We start from the raw sequence: 15,611 nt of genomic DNA, 5'->3' as shown, positions 1-15,611 counted from the left end.
AATGGGAGTGATTTCTGGTCACTAAACTGAGTGATTTTCCTAGCTAAAGAGAATTTGAATTTCCTGTGTTTTGCCTCCTTACTCAAACTGCCAAAAATATTTAGGAGATTGTTCATACGAATGGCTGGTGCTAGATTTGGCAGTTTTTTCAGGATGACTAGACAGATAGAATTGTTAAGAGTTGAAGCATACTCCCCAAATCAACTTTTACCCATATGTCATACCCGAGTGGCTCAGAAAAAACAAACGGTGGTGCGCTGTCATCTCTTCATGCACGCACGAGAATGTCGCATGGCCTGGGGCGAGATCTGGAGGGTTCTGAACTCTTGGTTATTTCCGCTTTCCCAAAGTTGGTTGTGACCAGGAGAGGTTTTGCAATAAAAGTTTTCTCTGGCATTCATAAAGCCAACCAAGGGTTTGCATATGAAAGGAAAAGGGGAGAGAGAGAGAGAGAGACAGGCTAATACTTAACAAAGTGGTTACTATACACTCGACACCGAACTGAATTTTTTATAATATATGTGATCTCCTTTCATGCTCCCAACAGCCCTGTGAGGTGGGTGGTTTTATCCTCATTAAACTCCTGAGGGAGAGCAGGCTCTGATTGGTAGACAGGTGTAGTCCAAATTACTCAGCTGGTATGTCATAGTCTTGAGATTGTACGTAGGCCTGACTCTCCAGTCTGTTCCTTGTTACTTTGCTCTCGATCTCCAGACACCTGCTTTAATCGCCAGTGATTTATACAGAAGCAGGATGCTGGCAGACAGGCCATCGGCAGCATCCCTCACCGTCTGCCTCCGTGGACAGCCACACAGCGTGTGTTGTGAAACATCACCCTGTCCCGGAGTGCCTCTCCTGTCTCTCAAAATCCTCTCTGGGCAAGGCATCGCAACATTCTTTTCTGTGAACCATGAGTGGTGCGTTAGGCCACTTCCTACAGCCGTGTGTGTGATATGGCCTCAGAGAGGTCTCTTGAGCAGCCTGCGGTGTTGGTCACAAACTCTTCACCTTAACCTTCTATTTCCATTCACCTGCCTTCTGGTAAACATGACTCGGGTGAGAGGAGCTTCCTGATTACCCCCTGAATATTTGCTAGTTCTAAGGTCTTTTTCTCTATAGATCAACAGCATAAAATTTAGATTTTTTTTTTTTAAGATTTCATTTATTTATTCGAGAGAAAGCACAGTGGGGCAGAGAGGGAGAGGGGGAAGCAGACTCCCCGCTGAGCAGGGAGCCTTATGCGGGGCTCAATCTCAGGACCCCGAGATCATGATCTGAGGCAAAGGCAGATTCTTAACCGACTAGCCTCCCAGGCGCCCCTAGATTATGTTTTTAAAGTAGGAAGAAATCCTGGTCTTTTTCTCGGCACTAGCAAAGAAAGAGTGACCACAAAATGTATAATCTCGGCCACCCTGTTATTCAAAAGGTTGATTGAAGTCCACGAAAATACTGATAGTCAACTGTCTCTTTTCCCAAAGAGAATTAGATGAAATAAAACGCTCACACCTTGTTTTTTCTCCAGTTCGTAAAATGTATCCACAACTAAGAAAAATCAGAGTAATTCCCCTAAGATGCTAAGCCTTAAAGGAGCATCCTTTCTTTCATGTGCTATAGTTTGCTCTCAAGTACTTGATCACCAAGCCAGATAGTTTTTAGGCTTTCAGGGATAAAAATATACTTACAGTATCCATATTAGAAAAACTGTTATTTATACACAAGTATTAAAAATTATTGTAATTTCAGAACTGTGAAACAGTTTGCTATCACATGCTTAAGATTCTTAGGTTAATTATCGCATGTAAATGGGTTAAATAGTTGGCACATATTAGGTGTTTAAAATGTGAGTTATTATTTTCCAAGGCACATGGCAGAGTGCCTTGTGTATCATAGACAACAATTTATAAATATTTAATGATTAAGTTATTAAAAACTGAAGGACTAGTATTTTGGCAATATCAAACATTCCTTCAGGGGTAGTAATAAGATAGAAAGTGTGTAGTTGTTTTTATATTTATATATACATATGTTACATAATGTTTACTCCTCTCTCTATAACTATATAGTATCCATCTAGTGTAACTCTTGGTTAAGAGAGCCAGTCAGGCATTTTCCCCCAACATTTTATTGAGAAAATGCTGGAACATTCAGGGGGGTTGGAAGAGCTGTGCAGTGAATACCCACCACCTAGATTCTACCGTTAACTTCTTATAGTTGCTTTGTTATACACCTGGACATCTGTCCTTCCTTTTTCTACTTACCAGTCCACCTAATTTCTTTGATGCATTTCTGAACAAGTTATAGATAACAACCCACTTTTACCCCTAAATACTTAGAATTCAGTATGTGTTAATAGAGTTGTTTTTTGTTATAAAATCTACACACAGTGAAATGCGCAGTGTGAAGACTACCATTCAGTGACTTTTCCCTCAGCTTTACTGAGTTATAATTGACAAAAATTGTACATATTTGAAGTGTACAAGAGGATGTTTTGAAAGACAAACACTGTGAGATGCTTACCACAATCAGACCAAAGTATTTATCACCTCAGAGTTACCTTTTTGTGTGGGTGGTAAGAACACTTGAAATTTACTTTTCTTAGCAGATTTCAAGTATACCGTACATTATTAGTAACCGTGGTCATATGCTATACATTAGGTCTTCAGAATTTATTCATCTCTTAACAGAACTTGTTCCCTTTGACTATGTTCCCCCCATTTCCCCCACCCTCCGGGGAAGCCCTGTTCTACTCTCTGTTACTATGTTGCCATTTCTGGTTTCCATGTAGAAGTGAGAGCATGTAAAGGTTGTCTGTTTCACTTAGCATGATGCCCTCGGGGTCCATCCATGTTGTTGCAAATGGCAAGGTTTCCTTCTTTTTATTTTCTTTACCTGTTCAGCTGTCCGTGAACACTTAAGATGTTTCCATGTGTCAGCTACTGTGAGTAATGCTGCTGTGAACATGGGAGTGCAGATACCTCTTCACAACAGTGGCTTTATTTCCTCTGGATATATACCTAGAAGTGGGATATTGCTAGATTATATAGAACAGTTCTGGTTTTAATTTTTTGAGGAACCTACATACTGTTTTTCATAATAGCTGCAACTCAGCAACTTTTAACAAATGATTCATCTTTGTTACCCAAACCCCCATATGGATCAGGATATTACCTTCACTTTGGGAAGTTTCCTTATGCCCCTTCTCAGTCTGTCTCCTCTCCAACCCCTTAGAGGCAACAACTGTTCTAGTTGTTTTCCCATCACAGGTTAGTTCTCTTTATTTCAGAGCCTCATACAAATGGAGTATAAATGTTATTATTTCTATCGGGTAGATGAGGGGAACAGATAGATCATACGGCTGGTATTGGTTTGGTCTTATAAAAAAATCGCCAGACCTTTCTCCAAAGTGGTTGTATCATTTTACATTCTCACCAGCAATGTATGAGAGTTTTGGTTGCTCCATGTTCTTATCAACATGTATAATTGTTTTGTTTTGTTTTAACTTTAGCATTTCTGGTGTGCATGTAGTGGTAGCTCATTATTGTTTTGATTTACATTTCCTTGACAACCAGCGATAATGGTAAACACATTTTCATGTGTTTATTGGCCACTTGCATATCTTCCTTTGTGGAGTATCTGTTCACATTTCTTGCCCGTTAAAAAAAAAAAATTGGATTGTTTGGCTTTTTGTTGTTGAGAAGTAGAAATTGTTGTATATGGTATCCTGGATACCAGTCCTTCGTTAGATTTGTGTTTTGCAAATATTTTCTTGCAGTACATGGCTTCCCTATTTGCTTTCATAAACGTGTCTTGATGTACTGAATGTTCAGAATTTTGGTGAAGTGTAATTCGTCCATTTTTTATGACTGTTGCTACCTGTGTCCTGTTCCTGATTTGTCTGCCCCCAGTCATAAAGTTTTCTTTTAGGACATCTATAATTTGGGCTTTTACATGTAGGATTGGAGTCCATCTTAATTTTTTTTTTTTTAAGATTTTATTTATTTATTTGACAGAGAGAGAGACAGCGAGAGAGGGAACACAAGCAGAGGGAGTGGGAGAGGGAGAAGCAGGCTTCCCGCTGAGCAGGGAGCCCGATGCGGGGCTCGATCCCAGGACCCTGGGATCATGACCTGAGCCGAAGGCAGACGCTTAACGACTGAGCCACCCAGGCGCCCCTCCATCTTAATTTTTTAAAACATTTTTATCACAGGTCTGTCATATATAATAGGACTGAGTCCTAGCTGTACTTAGAATCATCTGGAGAGCTTTAAGAAGAAAAAGAACCTGGCCCTTATCCCAGACCAGTTAAGTTAGAATCTTACTATGTAACCTCACTGGACCTCAGTGGTCTCATGTATAAAATGAAATAAGAATACCTACTAAATCAAATATTAAAAGAACAAATACATCTAAATCACTTAGTGCAGAGCCCCCATGTGGCGAGTATCCAGTAAATAATCATTACTCACATTTATGGAATGAATAGTCCATTGCATGTATATCTAAGTAAGAATCACAGTTTCCCGAGCTTTATATAGACAGCAGCATCATTTAATTTAGCCTTTCTCATTAACTTTTATTTATATCATTATTTTGTAATTTCAATTTTCCTAGTTTATTTGACCTTAAATTAAGCAAAACAGTATCTTTGGGTCAGTGCCCCTGGAGTCCGAGCTGTCCAGCGGGGGCTGATGCACAAGCCTTTGTATTGCTCATTGGGCCCGTTCTTTGCAAGCTTTCTCTTTGACTCCTAGAGATTTTTGCGAGCCTGATCACCATTTGCAGATTTTCAAGATGGCATAAACTGTAAGGAAAAAGAAGCTGTTGGTAGAGATGGTAGTTTATGTGTATGTTTCCATCCTCCCATATGCAGGAGGAAAACCAGTCAGGACAGCTCAAGGGAGGAAGGGCTCGTGTGTCAGTCTCAGGTCTAGACTCAGTCGTCTGTCTCCCAGTATGCTCGCTTTCTCGCAAACAAGCACAACTCCCAGCCACCCCTCCTCTCCTGTGTCTGCCTTTCTGCGTCTCTTTTCCTTCTCTGCCCTAACCCACTCCCAGTACTGCATCTTAAGGGAAAAGAAAAACAGAAAACTTGTATTTAGCAGAGAATTGTGTTCTGGTCATCTGCTTTTAAGAAGACTAAGGGAAGAAAAACCATATATTTTTTTTCTTAAATATACACGTGTATATATTTCTTAAATATATTAAATGACTTTCAGGAACTTGGGCTATTACTCATGATTGTCTGGAGGAATGGTGCCAGGGGATCAGTTTAACTAGTACATTTGATTTACATAGAGTCAAAACCAAGTTTTTGAAAATGTGCTAGTTAAGTTAATCCCATGGCACCTTTTCTCTAATCAGGACTAATATGTGAAGTCCCTGGAAGTCATTTAATTAGCAGACATTTTAAGAGAGAAGACCTCTCCAAAGAAAGACCAACACATAACTCAAAAACTGTTAAGAATAAATAGTTTCAAATATTAGGCATGGAACATTCTATTATGTGACAGAAGCCATAACTTTTCCCCCTTTTCTCCCTTCTGATATAAAAATGGAAAAACAGCATCCCCAAACCTGGTACTTTCTGTGAGGAGGGGGGAGAATGGTGGAAGTAACAGTTCTCGTATCTCTTATTTCGCAGATATCCCTAAGAACTTAAGCGCTAATAAATTCAGGACTGGAAAGGAATACTGGGGGAAAAAAATTCAAATGGTTAAAAAACCCACTTGTTCCCTCTATTCATGATTAAAATAGACAGTACCTTGCAACAGCCTTATATTAAGGCCTAGCCTTTTTAGACTTAAAGATCATCTTCTTAGATAGACAAATTGAGGAAGTGGCTTATCTGTAGACAGATACCTAGCTGTAGAAAAACTAGGACCATATTCTGGGTTTAATTTTTGGTTATGCCCCTGACTGCTTTCTATTCTGCCAGGGTAGCATAAAGACATGATAAAGCTGGGAAATTCTTTGGAGAACACATAAGTCTTGGGAAAAAGTAATTTAGAGCCTTCTTTAGATTCAATCCAGCATTAAAGAAAAACCATTGGCCTCAATATTTAGAAGTGAGTTTGTCCTGTTTTTCCCTTTTTCAAGTAATAACCACAAGCTCATAATAGTTGAAAGGTACAATAACAATACTCGAGTGTAAGAACACTGTACATCGTGAACTTCATTCTTACCAGGAGTACAAAACTTAAAGAACTCATGCAATTACTGTGAAAACTCCCTGGTTATTTAATTTTTAGGGGGTTTGTTTTGTTTAGTTTATGAGTTAAAAGTACACACTAAGATGTGTCCTAGCACATACCAGGATCAACACTGCGTTGCGGATATATGCTAGACAGATGTCTCCTTTTTTAAAATGTGTACAAACAGGCCACCAACAATTTTCCCATCTTGTTTTAATGTCTTACAAAAGGGTAGATGCTTGTTTGTTAAGTCTCAGATTAGTAAAGTACCAAGAGGTGGTCTTTCAAGGCAGTGTCCTTGCAAGGCCACTAGGCGCCAAACAGAAAAGAAGGACCTGTTCTGTCATCCGCGCGTCATTTCCTAATCAGGAAGCACCAGCTTATGAGAATATATGATAAAAGGCTAAATGGAAACTTGAACTCATTTTCATTTCCTTTGAAGCCTTGCTTGTGTGTTTGACAATGGGCCCGTCACACATTTTGCTTTTTCATGCCCCTTCTGTTTGTCCCCTGGTACTGTTCTGAGAATTAAAGGTTGAGCAGCTTGAGGGTGAGTATATAGTTTCCTAGGGCTGCTGTCACCAATTACCACAAATTCGGTGGTGTGAAACAAAAATTTATTTTTCACGGTTTTGGAGGCAGGAGGTCCTACAATCAATGGGTCAGAAGGGCTGCTTTCCCTCAGGAGGCTCACAGGGAGAATCGCGTCCCTGCTCCTGTCCCAGCCTCTGCTACTTGCCGGCACTCCTTGGCTGGCCCAGGGCTGTAGACCCGTCACCCCAAGCTCCGCCTCCCCGCATATCTCCCCCTGTCTCTTCTCTTCTCCTAAGGACACACAACTCCTTTGGATTTAGGGGCCACCCTACTGTTGTATAATCTCATCTTAACTAATTACGTTTGAGGAGAACACAGTGAGAAAGCCAAGACATCCTGAAGGTTGGTATTTGCCACCGTCTGCATTGTTCCTCTCTCTGGAGAGCAGCCCCATGATAGAATGCTTTAGGATGTGCAGGTTAATCCTCACTAACATAAAAAGAACTGTCAATGATTTTATTTTAAAATAATACCTACTCTATTTTAGAATCTACTTGGTTAAAGCATCGTTTTATTTTACAGTGTGGCCCAGTGAAGGGAACACAGGACCTTGAGATCTTGTCCTTGCAGAGGCGCCTTTTTTTTTTTTTTTAAGATTTTTTATTCATTTAAGAGAGAGCAAGAGCACGAGCAGGGGGGAGGGGCAGAGGAGGAGGGAGGAGCAGACTCCCTGCTGAGCAAGGAGTCTGATGACATGGGGCTCGATGACACAGGGCTCAGCTCGATCCCAGGACCCCAGGATCACGACCTGAGCCAAAGGCAGATGCTTAACCAGCGGAGATGCCCAGGCACTGCCCCTGCAGGGTTTTTTTCAGAGATGATGAGGGGAACAGAACAGGGCAGTTTTAGTTGAAATCAGCCTGAGTTCACTTCACTGCTCACTGCCTATGTACTGGGAGGGCCTGGAGAGCCAGTCCGGGTCCTGGTGACCCCCACATCTCCCTCTTAGTCTCATCCCTCACGCATCATTTCAAGAGCAATTAACAGAGGAAACCGGATGCCACAGAGTTGGGGGGGTGGGGAACTCCTATGAGCTGGCAGAGATTCAGCCCCAAAATTGTAGAGAATGCTTTTGAAGTGTTAATGTAAACATTTGAAAATACTCTCCTTCTAGAATAGGTCTTATTTTCTATTCCAAAGCTAAAAGGCTCATTAGTTCTCATAATTTTTAAAATCTTAAAGAACTATAGATTTCTTCACTCTTAATTAAAACTTTGAGTAGATTGGCTAATTAGGAAAATACTGTGAAGAAGGAAAAATAAACCACAGTATGCCTTTCCCTAGTCCCTGCTCCCTCTCCTAGAAGAACACAATAAAATAAAGATGTTAAGACAGTGCGGTGCCCAAATCTGAGAGTGTGATCATGCATCTTCTAGACACTTCTACTTACTTTCTGGATAAATTCATCTTTTGAGTGTCAGGATGCTCATCTTTCCCTCACCTGTCAAAAGTGTGAGCTCTGGTGTATGTAGCAAACAGAGAATGTCAGGCTGCTTGGGATCAAAACTGTACTATTTCTCTTAGGCTCCCGAGGTTGGCCAGAGAAGGAACATCATCACTCACTCAAGACTCCATTGCCAGGACTGATTATGTTACGTGTATTTGGCTTGATGACACTGCCAATCCTCAGTGAGAAATGAGAAAAAGGAATAGATTTCTTCCATGTAGGCATTCATGGCCAGAATGTGGGCATTTGTGGCAGATTTTAGGTAGGGTCATAAGCTATTTTGCATTTTTCAGTTACAGACTTGCTTTGGGAATATTAAATTCAGAATGACATCATGGCAGCCAAGCAGACAACCTTATTTTTAGTTAAAGCTTGGGGGAAAAATTAAACCTAATAGTAAATGAATTTATAGAGTTTTCATACAGAAACCCCAATACATAAGGGTTCTCTTCATTTCAGTTGGTGGTATTGGCCTGTGGAACTGACCTGAACCCGGGTTAGATGTTTTTCCCCTGTAAGAAAGGAATGGTCTGTGTACCTCTAATAAGAGGGTCGAGGGAACACAGACCTAGACCATACCTTCCTCGTGAACAACTTGAATCAAACTGTGACCATGCTTGAAAAAAGGAAACACCTGTTTGACGCCAGTTGTGATCTTGCCCATCCTACCCACTATGAAGCCACTCCTGGGTTGGGACTAATGAGGCCTTGCCATTTCCAACTGTGTGTGTTCTCTCTCCATGACAGCCCGAGGAAGAGCCGCTGGTCTGTGATATCACCGGATCCAGTTCGTCCACCGATGACACCGCTTCCTTGGACCGACATTCTTCTCACGGCAGTGATGTTTCCCTCCCCCAGATTTCAAATTTGAACAGGTCCAGAGATCAGCAGTGTCTTGACGGCTTCTACAGCCATGGTGTGGGAGCTGAGGGCCGAGAAAGCGAGGGTGAAGCTGCCGGCTCAGGTGAGATGGAGGAGGAGGAGATGGACAGCATCACCGAGGTGCCCGCGAACTGCTCCGTGCTGAGGAGCTCCATGCGCTCCCTGTCCCCTTTCCGGAGGCACAGTTGGGGTCCTGGGAAGAACGCGGCCAGTGATGCCGAAATGAACCAGCGCAGGTGAGGTGGACCCGGTGGGGCCGTTGGTTTCGTTTCTCAGTGTCTGCTTGCTTTTGATTCTGTGATTTGGTGTTATCGTGGTAAAAGAATTTAGGAGACACCGCGGTACAGAGGAAAGCAGATGGGCTTTGGAATCAGTAAAACCTGTGTTCAAACCCCAGCTCTGTAACTCAGTATGTAGATAAGCTTGGGCAAGTTACTTGACCCCTCTGGGCTTTAATTTTCTCATCTGTAAAATACTACCTGCCTTTCAGAATATTTGTGATAATAAATATTGCAAGTGAAATAGGTCTGCTACATGGTGGGGGTTTAATAAGTGCCAACAGTAGTTCAGGCCATATCTGTTAATAAAATTCATAGATTAAAAACTTGTGGAGGGAATAGAGTCCTGTCAACTTTGAATTAAAAACTAAACATGAAATCTTGTCTCAACACCATCTGTTTTCAAAGTGCTTCCCAGAAATTGTGGTCCGTTTCTAATGCGGAAAGTTCGGACAGAGTCTGAATGATCATTTAATCAGTAAGAGAGCCTAAGAATCATTCAGTATCATTGGATGGTTGGTATTTCTCCACGTATCCTCTGGTCTTTGGGGACGTGGGTACATGTGACCCATGTCACACCTTCCGTTCGGGAGCAGGCTATGAAAAGGTAGTTTGGACTTGGCCTCTGGCCACAGGCTGCTTCCAGGAATTTAAGCAGACGGTTTTAGCTCTAACGACCAAGTGCCGTGGGGCCTGCTGTATGTACAGAGTTGTGCTTACGCCCCAGCTACTTTCTGGATGAGGAAAAGCGGCTGAGGGAGCAGGCTGACCGTTGTGTGAATACAGGTGATGTGACAAACTCACCTGGAGCGGTTACAGCTTTTTTCTTTTTAATTCCCTGACCTCCTTATAACACGGCTCAGATTTCAGAGCTATAGACAGGTATGTGGAATCTGATGGCACTCACTTGTTTATTGTTTTATCTAGCCAACATATGTTGAGCACCCACCACATGCCAGGCATTTCTAGGTTCTAGAGACACAGGTGAACAAGCCAAAGTCCCCGCCTTCGTGGAGCTCACAGCGATACCTTACACTTGGCTCACGTGCTGCTCTTCTCAGACTTGTTTCATAACAAAGTATCCCACGTGATTTTCCAGTCCTCTCCCTCAGTCAGGTGCCACTTAACCCAAACCAGGTCAGTAGTAACCAGGTTTCTGATCTAGTAAGTGCTCTTTCTGTGATTCCATATTATTTTCTGGTAGAGTTCAGGACATTACCCTTAAAAATAAGTAGTTGCTTTATCTGCTGGGTAGTTTTTATATACATTTGAAAGCATGGATTATATAAAAAGCAGTTTCTAAAAGCTTTCCTTCCCAGCTTTATTCACGCTGTACTTCTTTTTAAAAAGCATTCACACCAGTTAAAAAATAAATAAGGATGTGGGGAATCATCCCTAGAGCTGGAATTCTCTTCCTGAAGCAAGAATAGCCTCTTGACAGGACATACTGTCAGAGATGCTAACGGCATCGAGAAACAAGGGTTTATTTTAAAAGGCAATCCATTTTTTCTTATAACCCGCTATGGATTTCAGAGCTGGCTGCGACTGTGGATCCTGTAGCTCAGATGAGGAAATTAAAGCTCAGACTGAATGATTTGCCCCAGATTACATGGTGCTCTTAAGACTGAACTAAGACTAGAACCCTATCACTTAATTATTCATATTTGCAACCTGTATAATATCACGGCAGCTCCTCTGTGAGCCTAGCATTGACAGTCCCCTCACACCACTGCCCAGTGCCTCTGGAGTGATGGAAGGGCTTGAATTAGTTTGACTGATGCTGACAGTGTTATCTGCATATAGTATAACCTGAATTTTAAAGTCTTAAGAAAACCCTTCTAAAGCTTTGAATGGCCTTTTTTTAATCCTTTTACTTTTATAATTTAATAAACCTCATTCCTTGTCATCTGATTAACTCTGTGGAGCAAGGAGGGAGCAGAGTAACCCTCCCCAGAAATTGTCAGGCTGTCAGGCCTTTGTGGTTTTGATGTGTTTCTTACTCCACATTCTCTCATTCCCTGCCTTCCTGTACTGTTTCTCTGAGTGGCTCGTGTCTCTCCCCTTCGTGATGTCTGTATGCTTCATGCGTTTGTGTCCATTTTGTTTCACCTCGACACTGACCTCTTCCACCATTCATTTTCAGTTCATTGCGAGTTCTTGGGGATGTTGTCAGGAGACCTCCCATTCATAGGAGAAGGTACAGAGTTCACTAACTTGATGGACTAACTGTGTTGCCTCTGAGCTTCTACTAACAAGCATTTCATTTTGCTTGATCCATGATTAAACCGTCTTTTACAATAATGTCACGTCTGCTTCAGGCAAATAAAATATAAGTATTTATTAATTGCTGATGTCCATTTGCATATGAAATGGTTTTGTGAGTCTGAAATTTTTTCCTATTCTCTTTTTATCTTGAAAGGAAACTTTTTTAGTGTTTTTTCCATCTTGTACTTACTGATGTTCAGATCACTTTGATAATAGGGTCTCCCCGACTCTCCCTAGGAGAATTCAAAGACACGTCGATTGTGCCTATCTAATGGACCCTGGGGAGTGCATTTTCTTCCCCCACCCCACCCCCCAAGAAGGGGAAAGAACCAGAAATAATTCTGTGCTGGCACACAGGCCCTAACACATTCTAGGCCCCCTGACCATCTCCACTCCAATGTTGATGTAGTCATTTCCGAAAACAAGTAAGAGGCATCCGCTCATCTCCCAGTCTTCCAACTCCTTAATTATTTTTTGTCAGGTAACATTTTGAAGCTAACAATTAGTAATTTAGAAGCTGAAAAGTCATTTCCAGTCAAAAAAAATGCCGATTCGCTTTTCAGATGCTGAGTTTTACTTTGTTCAGAAGTCGTCACTAGTGACCTTTCCTTCCATTATTTGGGGGAAACAATTCGGAAATCCAAAAACGATGGTGGAATTATACATAGTTTCTCATATTGGGAGACATTTGTAAAGAGGTATTTTCAGTTCTGAGCTGAAGCTCTTCTTGGGAAGCTGGCAGGTAGTGGTCCTCCCTTCTTTGTCTTTTTCCAGATTTCAGGCACAAAATTGAGTTCAAATACTAATACCCTCGTGAATCTCGGGTGATGAGACTCAGTTGAGTTGTTCTCCCAGGGGAACAAGTTGTTAAATGCCGTTTTCAGAAGAAGTGTCTGAACCCTTTAGAGATCTAGTTAGCTCTCTGTAAAGCATCCACGTGTTGACAGTGGAAGGGGCAGGTGGCTGGATGCAGACCCAGGAAGCATATAGATAAAGCTTCACAACAGGGCCACACATCATTTCACCCTTAGTCACTTTTCTGCAGGAAGAACGTGAAGTATCACTTAAAATTCTCTATGAAGCCTTAGCTAGTAAAACTGAAACATTCCCACAAGTGTTAAACGGTAGAGAGTGGGATATTTGGGGTTTTTTTTAAGAATCTAAAATTTTCTAAATCTCAAAATAAGGCCAAAGAACCATTAAATGTCACTCCCACTAATTGAGGAAATTGAGGACGCTCTCAAAAACACTCTCATGTGCTCTCTCTCTCTCTGACAAAAATCTTTAAAAAAAAAAAAAGAACACTCTCGTGATAGGAGTTCTCTGCTAGAAGGAAGGGCAGGTCTGCTGCCGCTGAAGGACCACCTGCAGCTTCCTTCCTGGAGCCTAAGGACCCCCTGTTACGTCCTCCTTCTGTCTCCCTATCGCTCTCCATTCTCTCCATCCTAAATTTCACCCTGCTCTCACATCATTATCATTTTCTGAGAGTAAAGGGATGTTTAAATCTGTAGAGGGAGAGAATTTTTTTGGATGATAACTTGGTAGTGTATATTCGGTTGCTGATTTACCATGTTGGATATTTAAAAAATTTTTATTAACAGTTTGGAGATTCAAAATGAAATTAATAATTTCAGAGAATGGACTTCTTAGTCTCGTGTGTGTTTGTAAATTATATCAAGGCTTGCTTGCTTCCCTCACACGAGCAAATTATAAGTCAGTCTGATTTCGTTTATCAGGCTGGAGATGTGTCTCAGATGCTAAATTTTCCTTTCCGCTTCTGCCCTTTTGAGCTTTGTACTATTAATTTAACCTGATCTTAAGTGTTTTACTATTTAAATTATTTTTAAATGCCATGATTTTAAAGATTTACTTTTAGAAGGCTCAAAGTTCTTCTGTTTATTCTCCCACCACCTTCCTTATATCTTTTCCTCTGCCAGAAACCCCCACTTACTAAAACAAAATTAAGTGTATTCAAGGTATTCAAGGGGTTTTTGGTGTCTGTACATCTTCCCATTTGCAAGATTCCAGAGAGAGCTGAGGGGGTGTTACTGTTATTCCCCCTTCTGAAAACAAAAACACATCACTTAGAATTTTAAGGCCCCAAATAGTAGCAGTGTATTTTTAAACTGATTTTTTGTCAGTCAGAAATCCTGACCTATTGGTGCAGTTCCCTTTACAGTGTACCTGATATTTTGAATTGGTTATTTTTTTAGCTGGTTATATTTACATGGTATTTCCAACCCTAGATTTTCTGTCCCTCCTGCTTTAGAGTAAATATCAGTGCCGAGATAAAGTAGATGATCAAATGGAGTTTTGCTTTTTTTTTTTTAATCTCGGGAAAATGGATGCAAACCTAAAATTAAGACACATTTCTAACTCAGTACCACAGAATTCCTTTTCTTTTGAAGAAAAATACATGCCTTCGTTATCATTAAAATACAAGGAAATGTGACCAGTGTGACATGGCGAATCTTCATCACAAGAGCTTAGTGAGCAGGGTTTAAAGATGGGTGTGAGTGTTGATAGGATATCCTTATTAGGAAAGACTCATGAGTAGATGGACCCTTACTGGAAACATGTGAAGAAAATTGATGACCCACTGAGCCTACCCCAGTGCAGTTTGACATTGTCCCTTTTAGTCAAGGGGGAGTTTAGTGTAGTTAAGGATTATCACTGTGGCCACGGAGGTCTGAGAGTGGCGTGGCAGAGCGTACGGAGAGATTATCCCCAGTAGTGGGGATACGTCGGGAGAACACCTGAGGAGGGAGCCGTGGATGGAGTGGGCTCTTTGTTCAGAGTTGTTACCCTGGAACGAATTGACGTAGACATTTCCAGCACATTGTCTAGATGGATGTTAGTAGAGCAGTTTTAAGTTTCTGTGGTTTTTGTTCTAGCCTTTTTCTAAATTCTAAGTGTTACGTTCCTTATTTTTTGATGATCAAATAAATCCATCTGTCTGTAACTATGGCTTTTCTTTTCAAACCCAATAACCCCGTCCCTGTTTCCTCTTTTCTCCCTCCATTTCTGTTTCTGCCTTTGATGTCATCCCCAGTATGAGCTGGTGTCCCTCTGGTGTACAATACTCTGCTGCCCTGAGTGCTGACTTTAATTACAGAAGGTATGGTATTGTTCCATGTCCAGCCACCAAAGGGGGAATTATAAAATATGGCACCTGGGCTTCTGGCTGGGAGCTTGCTTCTGTGTGGCTAGAATGCATATGGCAGCGCGCTTTGTCTGGAGCACGGTGTTGAGTTGCCTCTCCTATGGGCATCACTAATCCATTTGAAGGGGTACAGACTAGGAGGTGGAGGGTATACCCTGATGCGTCCTCTCTGTCTCAGGTGGCTGTAGATTCGGTGTTTTCTGCACAGACTTGTATCTCTGGTAGACCACCTCTCTCTCTGTTTTTGGTCTGTCCTAATTCCCAGAACCTGGGGATTCCCACATCCTGAGGAAAACAATGACAGAAGCAAGGCAGCTAATAAGATGCACTTATTTCTATTATGTTTCCAAATACCCCAATTTCTTTCGATTCCAAATTCACAGATTCCTCAATGTTTTATATTCTTCTCTCAATTAAGCAGCCAGATTTAATTACTAAAACATTTTCAAGATTAAGTTTTGTGGGTAATGATAGGCTGGTTTTCTCAGGCTTTGCAAACAGTTCACAATAGAAACCTAAATTTCTTCTTCACTTAGCCTGTCTCCTTATCCCTGGTATTGCAGATGAGTTTCACAGAGACATTTACTTATACTTAATCATGATTTCTATTGTCATATTGAAATAAGAAAAACAAAATCCATTGTTTAAATTACCCACTAGAGAAAAACAGAAGCATATGGTTTCAGTTCACAGTAGGTAATTTGTGAAATGCAAAAAGCAAATAACAGGCCCTCCGGACTGGCGTATGTGAGTTATTTGTAGAATTAACTGTTGTACAGCTTGAGCAGAGA

General features: G+C 41.3%; 1 protein-coding gene across 20 annotated transcripts in view; it reads left to right on the top strand.

Moving 5' to 3' along the window:
• The window catches only part of AKAP13 (A-kinase anchoring protein 13), a 321,124-nt gene that overhangs the window by 227,849 nt on the left and 77,664 nt on the right, over positions 1–15,611 (top strand). For 14 of the 20 annotated variants that reach the window (XM_064569923.1, XM_064569925.1, XM_045899456.3 and 11 more), the window contains 3 exons: positions 8,980–9,350; positions 11,536–11,589; positions 14,710–14,775. In XM_064569923.1, coding sequence (XP_064425993.1) covers positions 8,980–9,350; positions 11,536–11,589; positions 14,710–14,775 — 491 coding nt within the window. The remainder of the gene's footprint in view (positions 1–8,979; positions 9,351–11,535; positions 11,590–14,709; positions 14,776–15,611) is intronic. The other 6 variants (XM_064569921.1, XM_064569926.1, XM_064569922.1 and 3 more) reach the window with 3 other exon arrangements.

The sequence above is a fragment of the Mirounga angustirostris genome, unplaced genomic scaffold, assembly GCF_029215605.1.
Source record: "Mirounga angustirostris isolate CCGP_5_RB_7025 unplaced genomic scaffold, mMirAng1.0.hap1 SCAF_9, whole genome shotgun sequence".
Taxonomy (NCBI): Eukaryota; Metazoa; Chordata; class Mammalia; order Carnivora; family Phocidae; genus Mirounga; species Mirounga angustirostris.
Note: the sequence above shows the minus strand (reverse complement) of the source record. Positions and strands in the feature narration are given on the sequence as shown.